Source organism: Neovison vison, chromosome 10, assembly GCF_020171115.1.
Source record: "Neovison vison isolate M4711 chromosome 10, ASM_NN_V1, whole genome shotgun sequence".
Taxonomy (NCBI): domain Eukaryota; kingdom Metazoa; phylum Chordata; class Mammalia; order Carnivora; family Mustelidae; genus Neogale; species Neogale vison.
Genome location: NC_058100.1, coordinates 12048213 through 12076085, shown reverse-complemented (window position 1 = coordinate 12076085; position 27873 = coordinate 12048213). Strand labels below are relative to the sequence as shown.

The following is a 27873-nucleotide window of genomic DNA, read 5'->3' as shown; positions in this document are numbered from 1 at the left end:
TGGGCCATATACAATAACGGGCAAAATCAAGATAGCTGGGACTTTACCTTAATTTTTAAATTCACTGCCTGTTTGAAAATCCCTAGTTTTGAGTTTTCTTCTGTAAAATGTGTGTTGGACTAGACAAGAATTAAGATTTCTTTCAGTTGTAAATCCTAAACTTTCATATCATGTCTACTTCAAAATGAGATCTATATGCAGTAACAATTATGTTAACAGTCCTACAGAAAACTCCTGGAAATCAAGGTTAGCAGTGGGGAGCTCAAAAGCGTGGATAATCCCACCAATGCGTTAGAAATGCCAGCTTAGAGGCTATCCAGCTTCCTCATCAACTTCTGATCAATCATTTCGAGCCACACATTCCGTCCTCAAACTGAGACGCTCCTGCAAACACTAAGGCACTCAGAATTTGGCTAAATATACTTCTAAAGTCTTCACTAAGAAGTAAAGTGCAAGTACACTGACATTAGGAAATTACAAAAAGAACAAGTAATTGATCAAATGAACATTCTTCCAGGGGGAGGAAGAATTAGTTATCGGTCTCTCATGTTTATTCAGTAAAATGTGTCAGCCAAACTCCCAAAACTGATAAACTGTAATTTTGATAATCTGCCTTAAGACAATAAAGAAGTAATAAATTGGCAGGAAAATCCCCAGGGGATGGGAGTGGTGGATGAGAGAAGGTGGAAGGTCTGTTAGTAATATGTATCTTGAAAAATTTTAATAAAAACGGTAAGAAAACAGAAGCAAAAATAAACCTAAAGATACAAGAGCTGAAATAACCCAAAGTTACCCCTGTGTATTGAAACTTGGTAAATCATTAGCATCAGTACAAACAGAAAGCATGGAAAGAATGTACATTCATAAAAGTATTGTTTAAAATTCATTGCAAAAGAATGGGAGGAAAACTTTAAGCACAGTCACTGTGAAGTAATAAAAATATTAAGACTTAATTACAAAGACTGTCTTTGGGTAATAAATTTAAATTTGGTTTCTTAGAAAATTTTACTTTTATTTTTAACTCACACACAGCTTTACTTTCCTAACTTTAACAAATTTTACAGTAAATGGTTTTATTTTTCCCTAAGAAAAATATTACTGAGCCTTGAGAAGGTATTTATAAAATAATAATTTTTATTTTTTAAAATTTTTTACAATATTTTGCTATATTTGAGAGAGAGACAGAGCATGGGTGGGAGCAAGGGCAGAAGGAGAAACAGGTTGCCCGCTGAGCAGAGAGCCTGATATGGGGTTCAATCCCAGGACCCTGAGATCATGACCTGAGCTGAAGGTAGATGCTTCACTGACTGAGCCACCCAGGCGTCCCTAAAATAATTTTTAAAACTTAAAATGGAAAAGTGTGAAAAAGTTCAACTGAAGTTATTTAGACTCATAAACAACAATTTTGTAAAACCCATGTTTTAATTCCTTGTAGCTTCAAAGTAAAGTGTAGGTGATAAGACCTGAAATGTCTGACTATTTACGCATGTAATTCATTAATATGAAAAAATAATACACAGTTTAAGGTTGTTTGTTCAACCACGGAAAGGTCTTTAATTTTTATTTGTTATTATCTCTCTATATATGCTACAAAAAGATGTAATTTTTTGTAATATACAGTATTTTGAATTCTGTAGCAGAAAATGCTAATGATGACAAATACCAAGAATCCTATCAATCAAAAATAGTGCTCAATAGGTTAGTAATATATGTCAACAGTAAAAAAAAATTTTATATAAATAATATCTATTTTTCATTTAATTAACATCGTCCCTTTGGAAAAGTTTACTCAAGTTCTGTGAATCTGATAGTTTTTTTTTTAATTTTACCAACAAAGAAGAGTAGAAAACCAAACTTTCACCTACATTCAAGTTCCAAAGATCCCTTTCTCCTTCTCCCCACCTGGTAAACACAGTTTTGTTTGCAAGAGCCTCAGAGGTCGCTTGCTGGTCAGTCACCGCACTGCAGTGAGACGGGGCGGGGCCAGCGCTGGCTCCGGGATCCAAGAGACACAACCTCCTCTGATCTCACGCGCTCTTTGGACATATACAGCGAACATACTACCTACTGGCTGCTCTAGAATAGATGCTGAAATCTCTGACCTAAGATCAGAATAAAAGATGCGACTCTACTGAGACCTGCTGAGGTTCATTTCTTTGAAAGCAACGGATTATCTCATAGTTACTCCATTGATTTATTAACTCTTATGTAAATATCTTTACCAGTCTGTACGGCAAAAGTGACTACCATACTTCTGTAATAAATGAAATTTTAAAAGTCAGTAATAGAAAAATAATCATAAATTACAGTGAAAGGAAAAAAAAAACACCACTGCATCAGATAGGTGGCTATCCACTTCTCTAGACTTCTATGGGAAGTACGTAATTTAAGTGACAAATATGGAAACCAGAAAGATGGAAGATGACAAACGCAATACACCAAGAACAGAAAGCTAAATACTGAAGAATTATGGATCTAAAGGAGATTTTAAGATTATCTTGTACTCATTTTACACATTAGTAGTTTACTAGATTAACTTCTAGATTTACTAGATTAACACTGTCCCAGCTGACGCAGTAAGAGACCTATTAAGAGGTTATGACCCTAACCAATTAAAATTTTGCCTTACACTCTCAGCATGGCTTAAAAATAAAGAGGGGTGCTGGCAGGCTCTGTCACTGAAGCATGCAACTCTTAATCTTGGGGGTGTGAGTTTGAGCCCCACACTAGGGGTAGAGATTACTTAAAAATAAAATCTTTTAAAAAAATAAAATTAAAGCAAGTGGGGCGCCTGGGTGGCTCAGTGGGTTAAAGCCTCTGCCTTCAGCTCAGGTCATGATCTCAGGGTCCTGGGATCGAGCCCCGCATCGGGCTCTCTGCTCAATGGGGAGCCTGCTTCCTCCTCTCTCTCTGCCTGCCTCTCTGCCTACTTGTGATCTCTGTCTGTCAAATAAATAAATAAAATCTTTTAAAAAAAATTAAAAAAAAAATTAAAGCAAGTGAACAAAAAAAGGAAAATGCATTAAAATGAGTCAGGAGAGAGATCTAAATTCTAGGACCAAGTCCGCCCCTGTAGAGGTCAGGGTAATTCATTTAGACTCTGGCCCGTGGTTTCCTCATTTATAACCTGAGAACACAGGACTGGTTGTATAATCAAGCATGGATACCAGAATACTAAAGTTCATAAGTGATTCATTCCAGTAATTAATAATTTGGGAAATCAGGACCTCTTTACTATGAAAATTAGAAGTTTCGACTAGAATATCTGCATACTCACAACACATAAAACTGATAAAAATCTTATAGACCCACTAAAGTACCTAATTAGAAAGACATGGGTCTTTCAAAGGAGAGTGAAGTACCCACACATTCAAAAAAACAGGCTTAGACACGAGCAGTACTCTCCCTCTTATTATTCAGAAAAGTTCAGTCAATTAAGATCAGGGGAAATACACACACACACACACACACACACGTCAAAGAACTGAAATTTCTGACATGGACTTCTAACCTTATCTTAGGAATATACACATTACATTACAACAATGCTTACTTTAGGAATCTAATTTAAGCTGAAAAACAAAATGAAAAATTTCAGTAATTAAAATAGAATTAATGTCGTTTAGTCTGCACTTCAAGCGTGAGAAAAAGCTTTTACAATCAGTTCACAGTGTAATCCAACAATGGTAAAATGCTGTAATGCTTTAGGAAAGCCAGTGGAAAACAGAGAATAGAATGTGGAGTATTATATAATCCTGTCACATGACTGGCCTTAAAAAAAGGATTAATATCATGCATGAGTCTTAAAATACCACAGTTGGTATTGAAAACTTTTCAGAAGTCTCTTACCTTCCCAGAATCTAGCATCTTCTGAAAGTCTTCCATTGTATTAGCCACAACCATATGAGTCTTAAGGTCTTCGGAAGCCCTATCACAATATAATTGCAAAGGAATACATATTTTTTGTTACTAATATGACAAAGTTTTTTTTTTTTTTTTTTAAGAAAATAAGTAAAATTTAACAGAAGAGCAATAACCTGGAAGTGAGAACACCTCAGTTTGAACCTACACTGTGTGGCAATCTCGGCGCATCACTGGATTAACACTAGATGAAGGGGAATTTGCTGAGCACACAACAGGCAATAATTACTTTTGTTATTGCCATTAAAACTCTCCAGAACACTCTATGCCTGGCTATACCACTTAGCACATATGAGAGTCTGCGTTATTTTTAAAACCTCTTTGGTCCTAGTTTTCCTTTCTACAAAACTGGAAAAATACTCAAGTAAGTCTAAGTGCCATACAGATTGTTGAGAATCAAACGGAAAGGCATGGAAATGTTATAAAAAAGGAAAAACCACAAATACACATTATTCAAGCTATTTTCATATACAACATAACTATTTTCTAAAAACTTCGGGTTTCAGAAATGGAAGTATCACTCCCTTTTACATTCAAAGTCGCACATTACATACAGGAGGATGGTTCATGGGTGGTAACCAAGAAAGAGAAGGCACATTTTTCTTCTCTGAATCTGGGGACTAAGACCACGTGACTTCTCGGCCAGTAACTGCTAGCTCTCCACCAAACCCCTCTTCTGACCTTTTCACAGTCTGACAGGCCCATGTGAGTAAGTCACAGCCAGTGAGATCCAGGAAAATATGTAAGGGTAAGCCTAAGGATGGGGCAAAAATGTACCTTTATGAAACCAACATTATTAACACATTTACTGAATAAAAATGTCAATGATAAAACTGCTTTTTAGCCACAAAAGCAGTGGTTTTCCAATCAGAGGATGCATGTGAACCACACACAGCACAGTTTTACACCACAGATGACCGGAACCGATCTTACAACCAATGGATCAGAAACTCTAGGTGTGATGCCCCGGTATGCTTCTTTCCCAAACCTCCCAGGTGACTTTGAAGAGAAACCCCCAGAAAAGAACCCCTATACTAAATGCACTATTTAGATGGCAGCAGTAAGGACAGGCAGCTTGCTAATCTTTCACCTCTGACAGTATGACCTGCTCTCAGCTCGGACGGACTTCAGATGCACTATCATTAGTAGGCTAGGCAAATCCCTGAAGTCAAGTGACTCGTTCTCATTCTCATTTTAGGGCAAGCAAGCCAAGACAAGCAAAATCACTTGCCCAAAACCATGTAATGCCAAGACTAAAATCAGTTCATTCCTTAAATGCAAGATATCCTGAGGCCTAATATGAGCTGGGCACAAGGTCCTAGAAGACATATGAACACATAAGAAGATGGGGGCACCACCTTCCCCCAAACAGGCAGTGGACCTTCCTCTTTTGTCTCAGGTGGACAGGAAAGTAAATAAGGTGCCACACATATGCACCAATCTTTTAGTGCCTCTGCCCTGAGAACTCAGATTCTAGAAGAACACTCTCCACAGATCAGGGCTGTCCTGAAGCTTCCTTTCACCCCAGATCTCCAATCCCAGTCAAACGGTTCTTTGCCTTGGCTACACATCCTAATCTCATGGGGAGCTCTTAACACTACAGCTGCCACACGCGCCCTAGACTAACTAAATGAACATCTCTGGGGAGGGGTCTAGGTGCTGCTATTTTTAAAGCTTCCTAGGTGCTACTAATGTGTACTCACAGGTGAGAATCAATGCCTTAATCCCTCATATTTACACGTCTTAAAAGTCAATTTAAAGTCAACCCAAATTAGTCCATGGGACAGCCAGGCCAGCACTGCAAACCTAGCGCAGGACGGAGAAAGCCCTCAGAAAAATCATGATGCTACAAGTCAAAAACACAAGAGAGGCAAATTAAGAACTCTGGGAGCTCAGAGGGAAGGACGACTTCCAGTCGGGACACTCACAAAATCCCTCAGTACAGCTCTCAGAAGCTGAACAGGGTGTCAAGATCAGAGACAAACGGAATCCTAAGGAACTAACCTTGTAAAAAGGTTCACGTGGATGTCTTCCAAAAGAGCGTGAAGTTTCGTCTCAGCCTCGTTATCAGCCACCGTCAGCTTTTCTCCAGTATCTCGCCTGACAGCTACAAACTGGCAGCTCTTCATGTCACGTGGCCCAACTTCAAGTCTGATGGGAACTCCCTAGAAAACAAAAACGGCAGTTAAAATGATACATGCCTGTCTCTTCTTGAAGACACAGAATATGTCATGGCTTTATCTCTTACAAATCATAAAAACCCCAAAATCAAAGGCATAAAGCAAAAAATAAAAACAGCAGGCAATATTCCTGAGACACTACAGAAATCTCTTCCGATAAGAACGTATGGACCTAAGGAAACAAATGTACTCCCCAACCAGTTTTAGCTAAGAGCTGAGAAACATGAAGGCTGTGCTGTGTAGATCAATATTCCTCTTCTCCCATAAAGGCACGCACAGAAAGTTGCATCTGTCGGGCACACAAGGTGGTAAACAGAGAGGACTTCTTTAACTTAAGGCTGCCCCAAGTCGCTGCTCGGTACACCGGGCATGTCTGTGACTCACACCGCACAACGGTGTGGTGACGTCTTAGCTCCGGATACCACAGCATGCAGCGTGAAGGGCTTGTTAAAGCAAGGATTGCTGGGCTCCGCCCCCTGAATTTCTTATTACAGGAGGTCCAGGAATGGGGCCTAAAGATTCATATTTCTAACAAGTTCTCAAGTGAGGCTGCGACTGCCCTCTGGGAACCATTCCCCTATTCCCTTTGGATTTTACAAGGAGCTTAAGGACTATATGCAAGTTTAAGCCTGTGAATGTTCAATCCTTATGAATGCTCCAGGAGGGGAATTAAGACCCAGAGAGACCTTATTTTTAGGATAAACAGTAAATTTTCTAAACATTAAAACCGTAGGTCTTTTAAACGTTTTTTTTTCTGAGCAAATGATCCTCTAAAACTAATCTGGGATTTGAATTTAAGTTAGTTTAGCCGATGACAGTCTCCTAAATCAAAGTCAAAGGAAAATTTTAAATGTTACTCTAAAAAAAAAAAGATTGATCTTTAAAGAAGACTTATTTTATAAAATAATGAATACAACAGAACAAATTATTGTCCGCTAAGTACCGTTTTATTGTCTTCCTTTATTCACCTAACGTAGCGTGTGTAACACGGTTAAGTGCAAGGAGATTTACAAGAGGAGTAAGAAGAAACAGATCCTGTCCTCAAGGAGCTTCATGTTCTGCCAGGTAAATACGGCATGCACAGATTAATCAGCACAGAAAATCACAAGTGGGAGAAGGAAAGTTACTAGAAGGTAAAAATTAATGAGTAATTTCATCAAAACTGAGGACCATTCTATAAAATAATTAACCTCTATCCACAAAAATGCCCACGCCGTGAATGACAGAGAAAGGCTAAGGAACTTCTCCTCAGTAACGGAAACTAAACTGACATGACAACTAACAGGACTAGGTCCTGCGCTGGATGAGAAGAGCGGCTCAGAGCAGGGCGTCAAAGCCTGAGTTGGGCGAGAGGGAATCCCGGCGTGAAAATAACCTGGCACAGAGTGACAGAGGCCATGGGGAATAAGCAGGGCACTCACGCAGGGGAGTGGGAGGCAATGGCCAGAAAGGTCATCTGAGGCCACATCACAGAGGAGGCATATATTCTGCTGACTATTTTTTCTAAGTAAAATGTTATGAATTTACTCATGACGGATTGTTTTGGTTTGCTGCTTTTTCTTTTCAATAGCAACACAAAATTATCTTAGTCATCCAACACAGTAAGTAGTTAATTCACTCATTATTTTCCCCTTTCAACTTTCATAATATGGGAAGAGGTATGAAGAAGTTGTGGCAGTCCCTGGGTTCTAGTCTGGTAACTGCACCATATACCCCAGTAATGAAACTGAGTCTCCCAATACATACACATCCCATCCCACCCCCAAACTGCCTCATTGTACAAAGTTCATCACTGCCAAACAAATACAAATCTAGATCTTCCAAAACTATTTTCTTTTCTCAGGAATTCTTGGACTGAATGGAGAGAAAATGGCATTAAGAAATGCCATGAGTACTTTTCACTAACTAGTGACCCCTCTGACTGTTCTTTAATCTTGGGCATCAAGTTGAGAATTTAGATGTTCTGCACTCTTTCCTGAGAACTGCAGACAAGGAAGCTGTAGCAAAGCCTACTCACACCCAGAATCTCCTTCACAGTATGGGCTCATCATGGTACTAAAAAGAAGACAAAGTCAAGGCAGTCCTAGAGGGAGAAGTGAAAAGAAAGAGGAGGAAGACAGAAGGCAGAATTGTACATGGATGCCTTTTTCTCTTTCAGTCTAGCCGGTAACAAAGAGTATGTTTCTCCTTTAACATCTGGAACCTCAGGCAAGGACCCAGGGGCTCAGACAAGCTGCTGCTGGCGTCACACACTACTACTCTAAGTGAGCACAAAGTTCTGTAATTGAAGGGCAAGTATGTAAGAAAACATTTATGTTTAAAGTCTTCATTAAAGGTAGGTGAGTAAGTAAAGGAAAAATGTATTATGCAGAAGAGAAACAAAATCAGTACAACTAATTTTTAGTACTGAGGATTTACCTTAGGGGCCAAGTAAAACAAACAGTTGTGTAAATACCAGCAACTGTGGGAAGCCTGTCTGTGTTCATACTGAATAATCCCAACACTGCTGATCCTCCATACTTGGAAGCAGCTTGGAGCTGCAGCATCACTCCATCTTCTCCTCTATCTCCTATAATTTGAGGAATTTCTATAATGTAGAAATTCTGCTACTCTAGTAAGATTCCCTTGGTAAAGCTTATGAAAAAAATTAAATTCCAGAAGTTTGAAAAATGTTATTAAAAATATAGATTATCTACCAATGATGATATGCAGTAAATGAAATTTATATTAAAAACATTAAGGGATGCCTGGGTGGCTCAGTGGGTTAAGCCTCTGCTTTTGGCTCAGGTCATGATCTCAGGGTCCTGGGATGGAGCCCCACATCGGGCTCTCTGCTCAGCAGGGAGCCTGCTTCCCCCACCCCTCTCTGCCTGCCTCTCTGCCCACTTATGATCTCTGCCTATCAAATAAATAAATAAATAAATTACAAAATTTTGGGAAAAAATAAACAACATTAAATCAGAATTTAGCCTTGAATATACGAAATAAAGATCAACAAATGGATGTGAGACAGAGTGGTGTAAAAAACCAAATATGGTATTACTTTCTGATGTTTTACTGATCAGCTGTTAACAATGATAGCTAGGTGATGACCATGCACCATTACTCTGATAGTCTTACTGTTTAAACAGCTTACTTATTATATGAATTCCTGGTATAAACATTTTAGTGTAACAACCCTATGAGGTTTATTAATCATATACAAGGTCTTCCAGATCATTTTAATTTTAACATAATAAAAATAAGCTTCCGGAAAAAAGATTTTAAATTTACCAAATATATAAACTTAATATATATATATATATATATATTACATATACTCTGTGTGTGTATATATATACACACACACATATATATACATATATACATATACGTGTGTATATATATATATATATATACACATATACACATATATACATATATGTGTGTGTATATATATATATATAAAACACTATTATAAAGTTCTGGACTTTATGAAAATTAAGTGAAAAAGAAAAAAATTCACAATTACCCAAGTAGAGAAAAGCAATGAGAAAACCTTACACTTCATAGAAACAGAAGTTAAAAAAAATCTAATCCCAAATTGGGAGTATGGAAGTAAAAGATGTAACCGAAGAATTTACCTTGAGCTCCCAGTGATTGAATTTCCAACCTGGAGAGTAGTTATCTCGCAAGTCAACTCTGACTCTAATATTAACACTGAGTAACCGCCTTCGATAATCATTGCATTTTGCAATCAGAGCCTCTCTGTCTTCTTCAGAAAGCGCATTTGTAATGCCACAAGGAATAACCATCACCTAGAACCAGAGCAAGAGCACAAATTTATACGAAGAAACAGCATACAAAGTAATGTGGTCAGGCTGCTGCATGATACCCAGGAATCAAAACCTACTGGGGACTATGTAATTTTTAACACAGATCAACTTGTGTGATTTTTAATCTCCATGGAATGTCTACCAACCAGTGCACATTACTTGTCTATGCTAAATGCATCTTATTTGCCCTACTATATCTCATTAAGCTTATTAATCATTTCAAAAAAAAGATTTCTAAGAAAGTTTTGTATAAAAAGCAGCTAAAAATTAAAAAAGCAAAAAAACAGTAACAGAAATGATACACACAGTTACACAATACTAAGGTCCAGACTGTATTTTATAGAAAAGAGTGATAAACAGAAATACTTTCCTTACCTGAACAGAAGCTACACGGGGTGGTAATACTAAGCCCATGTTGTCTCCATGAACCATGGTCATAACACCAATAGTTCGAGTGGTCAGGCCCCAGGAGTTCTGATAAGCAAACTGCTTCTCTCCTGGTGTCTTTGGATCTTCAAAAACAATTTCAAACATTCTGGAAAAATTCTGCCCTAAATGATGTGATGTTGCTCCCTAAAACAGAGCGTTAATTTTAGTAACTAATTATGCCTTTGAAAATGATTTCTGTAAGATCATACACCTTAAAATGTCACTAGACATGTTTTACGTTCCTTGACTTTTTTTTTTATGTTAACTTTTCACAGCATAAATCATACAAAAAAAGACCAGGATTAGTCAAAAAGGGAAAAAAAAGTACAGAAGTGTACTGCTAGAAGCAGCCCCTTTTGTAGGAATAACTTCAACTAGAAACGTTAACAAAGAATCCATGCTTTGGTAATTCAGAATACAAGCCTTCAATTAATTGACCTTAGAGGTTTTTAAGAATGGAATTGATAAGCCTGAAATTATGACATGGTCTGGAAAGCGCACAAAATACACAGGTTTTTTTTGGAAAGAGTCTCCTTCTCTGGTGACAGAAGTCTACTGGATCGCCCACAGGCTATGCTTCCAGTCACCCACGAACCCCATGCAGCATTTTGCTGGTACCTGGATGGCTCTTCCACTAGCAGATATAAACACTTCTAAGGTAGTTGTATAATCTCCTCCTGCAAATTTCTCCTTTTCAGTCTTTCTGCCTTTTACGACAGGAATTGCCAGGAGTTCTTCGTATACCTGAGCATATAAGTCAAGTATCTGCAAGACCTGTAACAACATTTTAAACATGAAAGTGTTCCAATTTATGGTGTATTGGATTCTTACAGATCTATAAAGCTATACTATTTAAAACTAACTGCGGTGGAAAAATACAAGATACAATGAAAACCTTTTCTTATGGAAAGGTTAAAGCAGCCAGTGTGTATTTACTAAGGAAGACATTCAACAAAGTAATGTGGAGGAAGTTTAGTAACGTTTTAAAAATGTTCATAAATTTAGAATATAATTTAAAAAATGTTTATGAAAGATACAAATATATGTGTGTGTAACCAGGTTATATGTGTGTGTGTGTGAGAGAGAAAGAGAACCAGGATGAAAGTCTTCTGAAGAATAATTAATTTCACCCCAGGATTATAATTTCCTCTATACAGGGAAGTCCAAAAATATTTTCATCTGAAAATTTAAAACAGCACATTTTCTAATAAAATTTCATTAGAGCACTTTCTTAGGTCTGTATACATCTGTATTAACTTGTGTCTTTTTCTTTTAACAGGTGGTACATAAATTTTAAGTAACAAAATAATTATATCAGGAAATTATCTTAAAGTTATTTTCGGATCAGATTAAATTTCAATTTAGAATTATTTAATAAATGATTATTATGTAAGCAGGAACACTGTATTACTTAGAGTTAGGGGAATAAAGCACAGCTTGGAGAAAGAAATGGAACATAATTAATATGGAAAACAACTTTTTATACCTCTTCTGCTGCTTCTTCAAAGGTAGCAAACGCACTGTGCCCTTCCTGCCAAAGGAATTCACGAGTGCGTAGGAAAGGCTGAGGATGTTTGAATTCCCAACGCTGGAAGAGGCAAGAACACAATTTGATCATTATGGAAAGCTTTTCCATTTTTATTAACAATTTAATGTGGCAAGTAACCAGAAATCATAATTGTAATCCATTACTGTGATTAAAAAATGCTTCCATTCTCCCAATCCTTTGAATATAAAAATAAGGAAAAATAAAATGTGCTTAATAAATAAAACAAAACAAAACTGAGCACGAAGAACAATGAAAGGACGTGGGAAGAGTGTGCACCTACCACCACATTACACCACTGATTGAGTCGGATGGGCAGGTCTCTGTGTGACTGCACCCACTTTGCATACGCAGGATACATGACTGAAAAGATTCAAGAAAATACAGGTGGTTAGTCATTGAAGGCTTTTTTTCTCTTTGAAGGCTGGTAAGAGCTACACGAGTTAACACAGTGAACAGAAGTTAAAATGCTCTGTTTGTGTAAATGCGTTTCCAGTGTTTGTAATGGTAAGTGAACGGTTACGTTATTTCAGAAAGTGCATTAGTCAAGGAAATAAATCTACCTAAACCTGACCTTATTTTAGGTTTTTCACATTGAAATTTACACTTCACGTTTAATTTTACTGCTTTTCAGCAGTTTTATTTTCAAAAACACTAAGTGAAGCTTACAGCATACATCATGCTGTCTGTGAAGTTCTTCGCACCTATGACGCTGCTCAGTTCCCGCGCTCAATCCACAAAGTCGGTATCATGATCTTAGTACCCAAGATGCGGGATCTGAGCACAGAGAGGTTAAAAAACTTGCTAAATCCAGCAAAATTATCTGTTAGAATTAGAATTCAGATTAAATTCATCCAATGCATCTATGCAGAGTATGAAAGCTCTTGCCAAGAACTGTTAATTTAAGTGAGGGCGTCTGTCGTCTCATGGCCTGCTCATGCCTAGAATTACTAAACACTCTGCCAACCAGAAAACAGCTGGTGTCATTATTTCAATAATGCATCCTTACAATATTATACAAGAGTTATCACCAGAAGTATGAAGTAAAGAGCAAAGAATCCTTCATTCTAAAGATGGATAATCACTTTGGAAAACAATGATAAACCCAAAAACCTTGAACCTTTTTTTTAACCTGCAAAATGGAGATGACAATCGCTACCTCAACTTTTCTCCCTAAGAATACGATATATAAATGAAAACACTTAGTAACCTATAAAAACCCTACACAAATATAAATGTCATATTAAAATGACTAACAAAATCTGTTAAGAAAATATGGTATAAAACATCAGGGCTGGCAAACTTATAATCAATTCCAAGAATTAAAATTATTCCAAGAGTAAGTCCTGTAAAGTTCTGAAAAATTACAGCATCAAATAAAAAATGATCAAAGTGTCTTTAAAACAACAACAAACTTTATTCTAGTAAAGGGCTCTGCGACACTTACTGCCCTGAGAATAAAATTCTACGCAACTGCAGTATATACTCATCTTTATTAACAATTGTTAAACTGTGTTACTGTCAAGGAGGATCATATATTTCACAAAATCAACACTGAGGCAACTCTAGGAGCCATCTCAGGAGTCCCAGTGATCACTCACTCTCCTATGCCCCAAGGCCCATCCTCACCTGTTTCACTAGTGGGACGAACAGCAATTGGCTCTGCCAGCTCCGTTTTGCCAGATCTTGTAACCCAAGCAACCTAGTAAGATAAAATCATTTTCCATACATTTTTTTAAACAGCACTTCAGAGAAACAGCACAAATACAGGCAAATCTCTTTCAATTTTTGCTACAGTAAGTTAAGGCAAGTTAAGTAATTGCTGCTGTTCCTGGTAAGAAAAGTAGATACATACTGTCCTTATAAATATTTAGCAAAAAGAGCGAGCCAGTTAGTTAATGTAGCAAACAGATTCATAAACTGCCCTGAAGGTACAAATATATATATATTTTTTAATGGCTTTATAGTTCTCTAAATTGGTCTTGCCATCTAAATTCCTGTTCAAGTGTGAACTGATAATATACTTTTCTAGTTTATGAGAGAAAAGTGCAAAAATAAAGCAAACTAACTTACCTCAGGGGCAAAGTCAGCAATATGAGTCTTCTCTTTCTCTAATGCACCTTGAGATACAAACATGGGGAAATAGCAGTTTTCAACACCAAGTTTCTTGATCTCAGCATCAAAAAAGTCCTTGATGGATTCCCAAATGGAATACGCCCAGGGACGAAGAATATAGCAGCCACTTACATCATAGTATTCAATCAGTTCTGACTTTGTGATGACCTTTTTAAAAGAAAAATATAGTCTTTGAAGCCTAAATTAAACCAAAATTATAATACAAGTGCCAAGTGAATGATAACCATGCTTCAAATCTGGAGACTTCCACTACTGGAAGTCATATTAATGTGCGTGTAAAATGGCCTTTTCTATAGTGAGAAACACCAACCCTAACGCCCTTAAGACTTGAATTCTAATCTTGCTTCTGTTGTTTACTATCTTTGTGACTTCGGATTAACCCCTTCATCTTGCCATTTAAGAAAAAAAAAAATAGAATAATGACTATCTCAAAGGGCTACTTCTTAATCCACTGCTTTATGTGAACATGTTCTAAAAACTTGACAAGTTAAATGGCTATACTATATATATATTATATATATATATATAATATATATATATATATAATTCCTGACTTTGTACATTACTTTGTGTCTGGACTTCAAGAATCTAAATACAAAGTAGTCTTTGAGAAATTTAAAATATGAAAACAAACTGAATGCAAACTCACTTGAGAATACCAATCTGCAAGGTTTTCTTCTTTTTTTGCCTCTAGACCCAACCTGCAAATACGAAAAATAAAATATCAATCTCTTCATTCATCAACTGCTTTAGGCTGAATGGAAACAAACTTCTGAAATTCAAAAGAGAAAAAGTTTTCTTCAATATGAGTTATTTCCATATTTATCTCTCTTGTATATTCATTCCCAAGATAACATTTTTAACCTCTTAAAGAGGTGGTAAGATACTGCCCACAAAGAACTAGGAAAGTTAGCTAGCAAAAGTTATGATTTTAACGCAGACATCTCTTTCCACAAAGTTCTTTATAAGGTAATGTATTTGTAATAAAAATAGTATTCACATAGAATTCTCTCACTGAAAAGACTCTTGCCAAAATCGATCCAGGAAACATTGTAATTAGCATGATCACTGCCCACCGAGAGTAACACGTATACAGTAATGAAAATGGCTGTGTATATGTGTGCATACATAGGTAGACATAATCCTTCAGAGTCTACAAATTTTTCTTTTAATTGCAGTACGTAAAAGCTGCAGAGATAGATGCAAAATAAGTTAGATCTGTAATAAAAAAAACTATTGTAGGCGATGATCCTTGTCTTGAAACCAGTAATTATTCAAGGACTGTGGTCTTATGATCCACATAGAAAAAAAATCCCCCCTCCCCCCCAAAATCACCCATTAGTCCTGTTTTAGAGTTTACAAACAAGGCTTTATTGGCTTAAAATTTTAATGTACTTAAAGCTGATTTCTCCACTGTTTCACTTTGACATGGCTCAACGAGACGCCTCCGTGAAACCTGGTCTTTTCACAAACAGAGGTAAAAAGTGAGAAGTTGGGACGCCTAGGTGGCTCAGTTGGTTGAGCGGCTGCCTTCGGCTCAGGTCATGATCCCAGCATCCTGGGATCGAGTCCCACATTGGGCTCCTTGCTTGGCAGGGAGTCTGCTTCTCCCTCTGCCTCTGTTGCCACTCGGCCTGGCTATGCTTGCTCTCTCTCTCTGGCAAATAAATAAATAAAATCTTTTAAAAAAAAAAAAAGTGAGAAGTTCATGTTCTGTCCTCTATTATTCTAGGATCTATAAGTCTGATCACTCAGTCAAATGCACGAAAAACAACTGTTATATTCTTTTTAAGGAGACATTGCTTGTATGACGTGAGAGTTAAGAGGCAGAATTTTAAAATCAGCTAAACAAATCTAAAACCAAAAGATCTCGTGGGGAAAAAAAAAAAATCTGGGGCGCCTGGGTGGCTCAGTGGGTTAAAGCCTCTGCCTTCAGCTCAGATCATGATCCCAGGGTTCTGGAATTGAGCCCCGCACCGGGCTCTCTGCTCAGCAGGGAGCCTGCTTCCCTTCCTCTCTCTCTGCCTGTCTCTCTACCTGTGATCTCTGTCAAATAAATAAATAAAATTAAAAAAAAAAAATCTCACAACAGCAGTTGCTAATGATAGCTTTTTCTTTTTACTAAGCCACCAAAGGAAGCTAGAACGACATCTCCACCTAATTCTGTCCTGGGGATTATGGACAGAGACATCATATTGTTCATACAAACTGGAACATACTAAAATATCATCTATTCCACTGTTTTGTCTTTTAAACAGCTTTGTTCCATACCTACCCTACCAAACTCAAAATCCTATCGAGAATGAAGTTGTCACTTAGTCACCATAAAAGATTTTCATCTGAAAAATTTGCTTAAGGTGTAAGACAATGAGTATTGTCAGGCTACCAACTGTGTTAAATGGGAGGAAAGAGGGAACATTCATACATATTTATTCTCACTTGTGTAGCCAAATGAAGATCTCTCAGTGGTTATGGAAGAAACTAGCTGCCGTTACCAATTCAAGATGGCGCTAGGAGAAACCGGGAAGATGGGATATAAGCATAGGAGTGAGACCTCACCGAACTTCCGATATTCTGAGAGTCCTGAACTAAGCAGACAAACTTGTTACCTAAATAAACAGAATCCTCCAACTTCACACGACAGGCAAACTAACCAAAATCTGTTTTTTAAAAAAATAATTCTGGGGTTGAATTCATTCACAACGGCTTCACTTGGAATGCAGCTTCCACATTCCATTACCTGGTCTGTTTCTTGGGCCCCTGCCCTTCTCCTGCTCCACTGGACGACAGTCCACTTCCTTGACTTTTAAAGGAGTCTTTCTTTTGGCCATCACTTTGCTTCTGAGGCTTATTCTGCTTTTCAGACTTATTTTCTTTTTCTTTCTTTTTCTTATCTTTGTCCTCAGCCCCAGTGGCAGAGACAGGCTTATACTCGACTCCCGTCAGAGATTTGTATTGTGCTTTCAGCTGAAGGAGTTCTTGTACAGCTGAATCTACCTGATCCTTCAGTTTAACAAAAGAGGAAAAGAGAAGACAATATTTAATTCAAATCATTGTCTAAGCACCAATGACCAAAGCTTCCTAAGCAGATTTGAAAACGTAAGAGAAGGCAGAAGGGAAAGTGGTAAAAATAAAGAACATTAAATATACTAACGACTGGAAACAAAAAAATACAATGAACAGGGAAAGAATTATACAAAAGAGGGACTGAAAAAAACAGTACTATAAGTGCACTGTCTGAACGGGAGCTATTGGCAACATTTGGCTATTTAAATTCAAGAAAATAAAAGACTTAATCTCACAAAACAAACTAAGGGTTGCTGGGTTGTCGGGGGGGTTAGGGATAGGGTGGTTGGGATATGGACATTGGGGAGGTTATGCTATGGTGAGTGCTGTGAAGTGTGTAAGCCTGACGATTCACAGACCTGTACCCCTGGGGCAAATAATACATTATATGTTAATAAAAATAATATAAAAAAATAAAATTAAATAAAATTAAAAACTCAGTTACTCAGTCACAACATTTCAAGTCTTCAGTGGTGACATGTAGCTAGTGACTGCGGGACAGGACAGAACTGCTACAGAACACTTCCACTGTCACAGGAAGTTCTATCAGGAAGCTCTAGTATAACATGTATCCCACCGCAATTTAAGTTAGGAGCCATTACGCTACATTCATTCAACATTTCATAATCACAAAGATGACAGCAACCAAGTTTCTACATTACTGGTTAAATTTTAAAATCTGTACTGACATACTGTTTTCCATTCACAAATCTGTACCCAAAAAATCCTACTCTTATGAAGAAAATATAATTAGCACAGACTACACCAGAGCTCAAAATAACACTTGGATTTGAAACTGACTCAGCTCCAGGAGAATGAGTAAAACAAAGAGCATGCACCAAGGGCCTGCAGTGAGCCAGGCACTGTTGGAGTCTAAGTCCCTATCCTCTAGGGTCTAACAGAAGAGAAAGAAGCAGACTATTTAACCAACAGCTAACACACGGTGTTTAAGTACAATGTCAGAGAAGGCAGAGTCTTCTGAGAATGTCTGGTCAAACACAGACAGGGAGAAAAGCAATCAGTGAAGGCTTCTCTAATCCCCAAGACAAAGGCTGAGAACTGAAACATAAGAGCAGAACTTAGATTCAACTGGCCAGAAAGTGTTCTGGGAAAGGAAAGTAGCCTGTAACATGAAAAACAAAAACACAAACAAAATACCACACTAACCTTAGAAGCCTTTTCAGCTTTAAGTTTTCGAACAACTTCTCCTTGAGAAGCTACTTTGTCAAAAAGTACTTTGGCTTCTGGTGTTTCTGGACTGCTATGCTCAGAGCTGTTGGTTGAGTTTGAACTTTGAGATAATGGAGGCTGACCGGGAATGTACTCCTTTCCAGTTTTTTCTTTATACTGAGCTTTCAGGGAGAGTAAGCATTCTACGGCTTCGTTTATTTTAGCCTGAGATAAAAGACAAAAAACAATTATTTAAAACTTCAAAATTTCTGAGAATTTCAATGATTATCAAAAATCATTCATTACCACCAAGGTATTTCTATAAATAATCACCATGGAGAATCCCAAGCAACAAAGGAGTTCAATTATAAAATAACAGATCAAAGTTTCAAAAAAAAAAGTTACAAATATAAACCACATTATAATCCTATAAACAAACCATAAAAATAAACATAAACATACATACACATAGTACTGTAACTTCGCATTTTACATCTGTAAACAGACAAATAAATAATAGGATATCCAAGCAAACTGGCATTGTCCAAGCCCTGTGTCTATAAATAGGGGAAATTACAAAATCAGAATAAAGATCAGCTCAATGGCTTTGCTATACAAACCTTATTTTCATTAGCCTACTAAAAACTGAACACAGCACAAACCAAACAAACCACAGTTTGGGCCTAACGAAAGAATAGTTACATTATTCTTTTAAAAATTTAAAATAAAACAAGAAGGTATATTGAGTGTGTGTGTGTGTATGTGTGGTTTTAAAGATTTATTTATTTGAGAGAGAGAGAGAGAGAGAGAGACTGCGTGTGAGCAGGGCGAGGGGCAGGAGAGGGCGGTAGAGAAGCAGACTCCCTCCTCAGCACGGTGCCCAAAAAGGGACGGATCTCATGACCCTAAGATCCTGACCCGAGCTGAAACCAAGTGTCATACACTTAACCAACTGAGCTACCCAGGTGCTCCAGTATGCTGTGGTTTTAATTAGACATTAATGTATACACATCATCCTCTGATACTTCAATGTAATCATAATGAAAAATAATGAAATGAGATGCTTATGATTCTAGCAGAGAAGGACAACAATGCAGGCGAAGGACACAGGCTTGACACTTTACCTGAATAGTAGGTACTATCTACACCACTGAAAAGCCATCTCACCAGAGAGAGAAAAAGTACCTCTCAATTGCCCTAGTTTCCAAGTTTCATCACTACATTATAACCGCGCTCCAAACATCCACGGGCAAGCAACAGAGGCCAGGAAGAATACTACAGCGGGGGTCAGAGGAGTGCAGAAGCACTGGGCGGCCTTCTAAGAACTCGCATCTATGGATCAACAAGTAACATTTCCTTGTTCTGATAACTTATGATACAATGTGTTTTGCTGCCTACAGAAGTAGAGTCTGTCACCCCAGGAACCACACAGGAATAAATATAAGAGGAGAAGTCACACAAAGAGAAGCAGGAAGCTTGTACCCCTGGCCTGTCTCTTGTTTACACTGCCTTTAGAATTAAAAGCATTTTCACAACATATTCCTTTCAACTCCTAAGGAATAAGACACAATTAATCAGAATTATAAGAATCAAGGAAAAATAAACTTCCATCAGGCAAAAGAAAGAAAATGGGAAGAAAGTTAAGGGACTTTCCTGCAACTATTTCTACAAAAAGAGGCCTTTGAAAGGAGTTCCAGTTTAACCTACAAGCAAGTGTTGACCAGAGTGTGAAGTCAGGTGACACACAATTCAGGAAGAAAAAAAACTCTGGCAAGATTACAATTCAAGATATTATAAAGAAGAAAATTAAAATGGACAAATCACTTTACTACTAAATTATCATTTAAAATTATATATACTTGGGGCACCTAGGTGGCTCAGTGGGTTAAGCCTCTGCCTTCGGCTCAGGTCATGATCCCAGGGTCCTGGAATTGAGCCCCGCATGGGGCTCTCTGCTCAGCAGGGAGCCTGCTTCCCTTCCTCTCTCTCTGCCTGCCTCTCTGCCTACTTGTGATCTCTGTCAAATAAATAAATAAAATCTTAAATAAAATAAAACTATATATACTTATATCTTCTCCAACTGTGATCTGTCAAATAAATAAAATCTTAAATAAAATAAAATTATATATACTTATATTTTCTCCAACTGAGAAATATATACTTATATTTTCTCCAACTTAGTTATCAGTGTGATAACTAAGTTATCTATTCAGTTAGTTTTCAAAACAGTGAAATAATACTGCTCTCTATGCAGTCTTCTCTGATGATTTAGAAGGTATCTAAAGACTCTAGAATTAGAATTAGCATTATCAATACAAAAAAACCTATCACTATTATTTTATGGCCCATTTATTTACTCTGTGCATAGTGCTTTACATGGATCATTTTATTTTTCAAAACAACCCTGACTCACTGCATAGAAGAGGTAGAGCTTGGACATAAGATGAAGCACACGATAAGCTACACAATAAGCCGTAGGAGAGCCAGGATTTAATCTAGAGTCTGTGATCGACTCCTGCTAACATGCCATGAAAACTGCATTTTTAAAAGAGGTCTTTGATTCTTAACAACGTCCCGTTGAACGAGGAAAAAATAATCTCTTTTAATACTCTAGTTCTCTGGAATAAAAGACATTCACAAAGAAAAACTGGATGGTAGTACTAGGTAAAAGATTAAACAGCAGAAGCCTACAAGCAGGTGCTGATAAATCTCAAGCTTCTTTTTTTTAAGATTTTATTTATTTGACAGATCACAAGTAGGCAGAGCGGCAGGCAGAGGGGTTGGGGGAAGCAGGCTCCCTACTGAGGAGGGAGCCCGATGTGGGGCTTGATCCCAGGACCCTGAGAGCATGACCTGAGGTGAAGGCAGACACTTAACCCACTGAGCCACCCAGGCACCCTTATTTATTTTTTAAAGAGTTTATTTATTTATTTGATAGAGATCACAAGTAGGCAGAGAAGCAGGCAGAGAGGGAGCGGGGGAGACAGGCTCCCTGCTGGGTAGAGAGACCAATAAGGGCTCAATCCTAGGACCCTGAGATCATGACCTGAGCCGAAGGCAGAGGCTTAGACCACTGAGCCACCCAGGCACCCCAAATCTTAAGTTCTTAATGGACAAAACGGTTTTAAACATATTTAACATAGCCCATACAACATGAAAAGATTTCAATAAATAATTGTTGATGCAGATGAATGAGGAAAGAAACAGCCTATCAAAAACCACTTTGGTGAGAGTTTAAGACGGGAATTTGAGCAAGTACATCTGAGGATGGCAGAGAACTCACCTGCTTACACCTAGAACAAGTGCCCAACTGCTATTTATTTATGCCGCACACACTAGATGGAAACACTTCTCTGTGGGGAAGGAAAGAACTTTAAGAAGAAAAACCTAAACGATACCCTTTTGAATGTAAGAACAGAAAGGCCTGAGCACCTCAATTATCAATGAAAACAGCTTTTTAAAAAAATCTGTGTTTCCGACTTCATCTATTTTTCCCAACTCTATGGATGTTCTCCCACCTTCTGCTCCTTTTTAACCCATCCCAGAGAGGGCCACCAGCACACACGAGCGATAACCACGCCCCATGAGCTTCTCACTCAGTGGGGATGGGAGAGGAGTGACCACCCAAAGAGGGAATTCTCCCAAGACGGGGACAGTTGTATCATATAAAAAAGCCGGCCAGGAGATTTAGTAAACTAAAAGTTCACGGGTTTTCAAAACAAGGTGTTTGGGGGTTTTATGAAGTCAACTGGTCAGAAATCTCTATTCAGCTTAAATGCCCAATCCTGAACCTCACTCAGTCCCAGAAGCCAGTCCAGCACACCAGAGCGCCCGGACTCTGGAGTCATTCTGAGTTGGAACATCTGCTCTTCCATTTCTCAGTTCAGCTACAGGTTCATTTACCTAGATCACAATGTATCGGCTACTTTTCCCTGACACCAACGAATACAAACTCCTAGAAGATCTGTAAGCTGTAGTCAGCTTTGTGAAACAGCTTGTCTTACAAGATGGATGGATTTATACCTTCTCAGAGCAAAAGCAAGCTTGTGTTAAACACCAAATACAGATATAGCAGAAACTCGTTACACACAAATTCCAAACAAGAAGCTCAAAATCTATTAAAGGAAGGATCGGTTTGTGTCTTCTGATTTTCTCCCCGCTGCAATCTTTCTTTTTTGGCCTTAGAATCAAGGGTATTTGGGGTGGGGGTGAGAGGCAGTGGTTTTCTAGAACAGCCTATATACCAAAGAGGTGTAACAATGTGTTTCCTCTCCCGATAAGCTGTGATTTGATTTTCAAAATCAAAAACAGTGGTGTAAAATATAAAAGGGCAAAGACTGGCAGAATATTTAAGTTGAATTATTGAGGGCATAAAACACAACATGCCACAAATCAAATGCTCCAACTGTAGAAGTACGGTGACCAGCACCCAGCCACACAGATAGGCTGTGACACAGAGAGGCTGCTAATGCCAGGACCGAACAACTGTGAGTTACTGTTTCTGTTTAACATAATAATCATTTGATTTTGCTGCCATTTATTACTTCAATTTAAAAAGTCATTACTACAGAGGTCTTTCAGTCTCTGCCCTATGGGGGATGGGTCAGCTGACTTCTCTAATAAAGGGCCAGGGCCACGTAAAAAATACTGTAGGCTTTGTAGGTCTAATTACTCAACTCAGCAGTTACAGCACAATAAGAGCCTTAGATAATACATAAACTATGAAGTTTGGTTGTATCCCAATAAAATTTCACTTATGTAACACCAGGGCAGACCACGGTTTGCCAAACTCGGTCCAAGAATTTGAAGTGTTATATTCCATAAAACCCTTAATTTACCATTTTTGGACTCCCATTTCAAGAAAGCAATACTAAAATTTCAAGTTAAACTGTACTCACTTAGATTTCAAATCAGAGAAATGTGTTCAAAATCAAAGTTTTGTTTTCTGAAGCCGTAACTTTCAAACTTAATATTTCAAATCTGAAAAGTGACTTCAATTTTTAAGGTAACTCAGCATTCAGAATTATTTTATCTTTGGTCTATTCTCAGATAAGCAACTCCCAACTCTGCTTGATCCACTGTTTTGCAACAACCTACTGAGCAAGAGAAAAAGGAAAGAGGAGAAGAAGGTGGACTTGAAGGAGAAAATGAAGGCAGACCTCCAAGTTCTCCCTCCTTGCCCGTCTTTGCTTATACTCTGCCCTTATGCTCAGAAGTTCTACACAGAGTTACTATCTGATCCAGAAGCAGGAGGGAAGCAGGGAGAAGGGCAGAAGAATGGACAAATAGAGAAGGAAAAATTCTAATCAAAGCCTGTAACTGTAAATTCTCAGCTGATCACCTTCTTTACAACTGAATATGACGTAAGAGAACTACTTTTACAGGAAATACAACGGTTAAGAGGTTTAGATAAAGTATTAATATAAAATAAGCATGGACTTGTTTAGTAAGTTAATAAACTAGTAAAAACATAACCCTCTGGTGTTCATAATGCAATGCCCCACTGCCATTATCTCCAGTGAGAAACAACTTGGGAATCTGACTGCAAAATTGCAATCTAGGCTTTGTAAACTTCAGAAAATTACTTTCATATTCAGTTTCTCACTGGTTACTAAAACCAACAAATATAAAAAGAAGTACTGAGTGCCTGGGTGGCTTAATCAGAAAAGCGTCTGCCTTCAGCTTGGGTCATGACCTCAGGGTCTCAGATCGAACCCCACTTTGGGCTCCATGCTCAGCGGGGAGTCAGCTTCTCCCCCTCACTCTCCCTCTGTGCTCTCTAATAAATAAATACAATATTTTAAAAAAGTATTATTTGAACATTATTGAACATGGCTATTGTGAGGTTTAAATGCAAAAATAGTAATAGCGTATAGTACACGGTGCCAGATGTAGTTTAAAAAATACTTCTGTTCCTAGTCATTGGGTTGATTCTCTAGAACAGGAGAGAGCACTATTTACTGCTCTTAGCATTCAGAGAAGAAACAAAATGCAAGCAGTATCCTGAAACACAGATATGGTACACTGTAAGCATTCAGTAAATGTAGGTTAAAGTCAGATTCACTTCAGTATCACATTTACCACGTGAATGGTAATAAAAGTACCTAATAAAAGTAGCTGCCTAATGACCGAAGAAATGTAGATTTTTTAACCCACGGGCTGACTTTTCATAAGCTTGACCATGCTCTTCCAGGGAAGTAGGATACAGTCCAGTAACCCAATGAGACGGGAGGTAGAGCTGGCTGCCGCTCTGAATGTAACGGCCGTTGTTTTTAGTGGCCACACGTAATTTCTTGACCAAGAATCAGCACAGAATCTCAGAATACCCTACTCAGAATGAAGGAATTTAAAGATCAAAGCCCTGCCCCTCAAAAAGGGTCCATAGCTTGTGTCTGATCTACAGAGTGAAAAATACCCTTAACCTTGCCAAAGGACAGGAAATATCAAGGATTTACATCCCAAGCTGCAGGCTTTACTCCTAGAAGCAGAGCTATTTGAAGATCATAATAGCTCTGCAAGACTTCCGATAGGCTCACAAAAGAGAAAAAAGATTTCTCCACAGTTCACAAGGGAGAGAAAAATATTAACTTCTGGAATAAAACCCTAAAATCCCCCCAAAGCATGCTCTCTCTTCAACAGAGGTCAAATGTCCATGAAATAAAGAATCTGGGGGCACAGTTCCCAGTCAGATGCCCAGCAACTTGTTAATGAGATGAGGAAATTGTAACCTCTTACTCCATTCTTCTCCAACCAAAGCCCAGGATGCTGAAGGACAGTAGATCCCCTGACAAGAACAAATCTCCCCTCGTCACTGAAGTCAAGTCCAAGGGTTCACCGTACCTCTCTGTGTTCATGTCACAGTCCGGAGTCTGTAATTTTTGGAAGCTTATGAGTGACTGAATTATATCCAGTTATAGCATTATCCATTTGTTGACGTTTTAGAACTATACTACTGTTTGAACAGTACTGTACACCTTGATTACTAAATATGACCATTCTCAGGAAGCCTGGGTGGCTCAGATGGTGAAGGTCTGTCTCTCGGTTCCAGGCTTAGGTCATGATTTCAGGGTTATGGGGTTGAGCCCCACACTAGGCTCCGAGTTCAGTGGGAATCTGCTTGTCCCTCTCCCTCCCCCACTGCCTCTGTCCCACCATGCGTGCTCATTCTCTAAAATAAATAAATAAAATTTTAAAATAAAAAAAAACATATATATATATGACCTTTATCACAGAAACTATTCCTCTTGTCTCTTACAACAAACAATCCTGTTCCACACTCTGTGCTACCACCCATGTGGCTAAATGTTTGGCATAAAGACATAATTAAAACAAGAATAAAAAGTATACTTTAGTTAAAAATTCGTATCACTTGAGGGTTCCCTTACAAAGAGCTGGAAATGGTCACTGGTCAAAAATGTCCTGATGACCTATTATTCTTTTTTTGAAGACTTTATTTATTTATTTGACAGACAGAGATCACAAGTAGGAAGAAAGGCAGGCAGAGAGAAAGGAAGGGAAGCAGGCTCCCCGTTGAGCAGAGCACCCTGATGCTGGGCTCCATCCCAGGACCCTGGGATCATGACCTGGGCCGAAGGCAGAGGCTTTAACCCACTGAGCAACCCAGGCACCCCTGACAAACTATTATTCTTTGAATATACCTTGAACCTTCATACCTCTCTGCCCCTGCCGCTGCTTATCTTCCTTACCGGGCCCCAGGCCAGGAGCACCAGCTTCTCCTGGACAACTTTTTACAAATGCATATTCTCTCCATATTCCAGACTTACTGAAGAAGTTGTTCAAGAGGTAGGACCCTGAAATCTGTGTTTTAGCAAGCTCTCTAGTAATCCTGATGTAAAATGAAGCTGAGAACCATGGATTTCCACTTACACTTTCTCTGAATTTTGTTCACACATAAAGGGCTTCCTCTATCTCAGGACTACTTTAAATGTCCTTTATGAACAGATTCCTCCTTCCCTGCCACTTACAACCACAAGTGCTTCTGAGAACAATTTACACATCACAGAGGACAGGATTTCAGTCCACCACGTGGATCACAGTGTGCATATTTCCTCCCTGACACCCACTCCCACACTAGACGGGGAGCTGCTTGTTAGTATTTTCAGAGCTTGGCACATAGCAGGTATCAGTAATGATGGACTGCTCTGCCAAAATACTCAAGCAGTCTAGACACAGTATGTGTTAAAAGAGGAGAGTGCGGCCACCCTAAACTGGCTGAATTCACGAACTCCCTCCCAGTGTTGTCTCGCCCTGTTCCAAAACACTGACCTTGGGAGCTTTTTCAGCTTTCAGTTTCCGAACCGCCTCCCCTTGTGCAGCGACTTCATCGTAGAGAGATTTACTTTCCACAACACTCCTTGATGACCCAGAGGAAACATTCTGTACCACTGCAGGAGGGTTTCCAGGTTTATATTCCTGACCAGTTTTCTCCTTATATTCAGCTTTCAAAGCCAAAAGCTGTTTTACAGCTGCATCTATATCTTCCTTTGCTGCTTTCTTGGCTTTTAATTCACGAACCACATCCCCTTGAGCAGCCACTCTGTTGTAAAGGACCAAGGAATCCTCAGATGGAGCACAGGTATTATCCAAAGGACCTGGTCTTTCCTTACGAGGAGTACTCGGCTACAGAAGCAGAAAACCAAAAGCGAAAAAAATTAATTCATGTTAAATGTCCTCTCACAAAATTGTATCAAACTGTCATACAACATTTCATGCTAAAAAAAAATTAAATTTTGATCCCTTAAAAAGTTTAATAATCTCATTCCTAAAAATTTATCCTAATGAAAAATGACAGAAGTAAACAAACATAGAGGTACATGGTTATGTACTAAAGAATTTTTATCAGAATAAAAAACTGAAAATCTGCTAAATCCTTACCATTAGTGGATTAAAGAAATTATGACACATCCAAAAGATCTGAGAATAAATCATTGTTTCACCACATAGTAGCTGTGTGACCTTAAATTAGTTCCATAAGCTGTTTCTGGTTTTAACTATGAAAGAAAAATAACTTTATTGAACCCATCAGTGTGATGGGAAAATAAAAGGTAATAAATCTGCTTAAAGCTTTTAGTTACAAATGCTGGGAAAAAGTATCAATAAGTTTCAGGAATTACTAATTTTTTAAGAGATAATATCTAGACTGATGACAAAGCAAGACCTCCATAAAATACTGTGATACAATTTTAACTCCTTGCTATGGAACAATTCCATAGTATAAAATTATATATTTTGTATAAAATTATTTATTTCCAGGCATATGATTATATATAGATATATGCAATAAACCTAGAGATACGTAAACTAAAATGATGTCTGGGTAGTGAGTAACTATGCTATTTTTTATTTTCAATGTCACGCTTTCCTTCTGCCTAGAAAGCTTTCCACCCTACTGAAATGCTTCCAAATTTAAAACCCAGCTCACATCATACCTTCCCCATGATTATTTTCTTTAATGGTCTTCCGCTTAATCCATATTCATGAGTCATGTATATTAACTCCAGAATGTTTTATCTCTACTTGAACTGTCCCAATCCCAGACCCAGCACTCTGAACGGTCTTTCAGGTATCTTTATCTGGATAGCTAAGGAGC

At 38.1% G+C, this 27873-nt stretch overlaps 1 protein-coding gene across 1 annotated transcript in view; it reads right to left on the bottom strand.

Annotated features, from left to right (window-relative positions):
* EPRS1 (glutamyl-prolyl-tRNA synthetase 1) overlaps positions 1-27873 on the bottom strand; it is a 65914-nt gene that overhangs the window by 1056 nt on the left and 36985 nt on the right. Inside the window, exons 18-30 of the mRNA XM_044266815.1 lie at positions 26550-26903; positions 18261-18488; positions 16768-17030; positions 14677-14728; positions 13965-14174; positions 13521-13593; positions 12175-12254; positions 11832-11933; positions 10964-11119; positions 10292-10489; positions 9725-9898; positions 5926-6086; positions 3850-3928 (exon numbers count right to left, since the gene is read on the bottom strand). Coding sequence (XP_044122750.1) covers positions 3850-3928; positions 5926-6086; positions 9725-9898; positions 10292-10489; positions 10964-11119; positions 11832-11933; positions 12175-12254; positions 13521-13593; positions 13965-14174; positions 14677-14728; positions 16768-17030; positions 18261-18488; positions 26550-26903 — 2130 coding nt within the window. The remainder of the gene's footprint in view (positions 1-3849; positions 3929-5925; positions 6087-9724; positions 9899-10291; positions 10490-10963; positions 11120-11831; positions 11934-12174; positions 12255-13520; positions 13594-13964; positions 14175-14676; positions 14729-16767; positions 17031-18260; positions 18489-26549; positions 26904-27873) is intronic.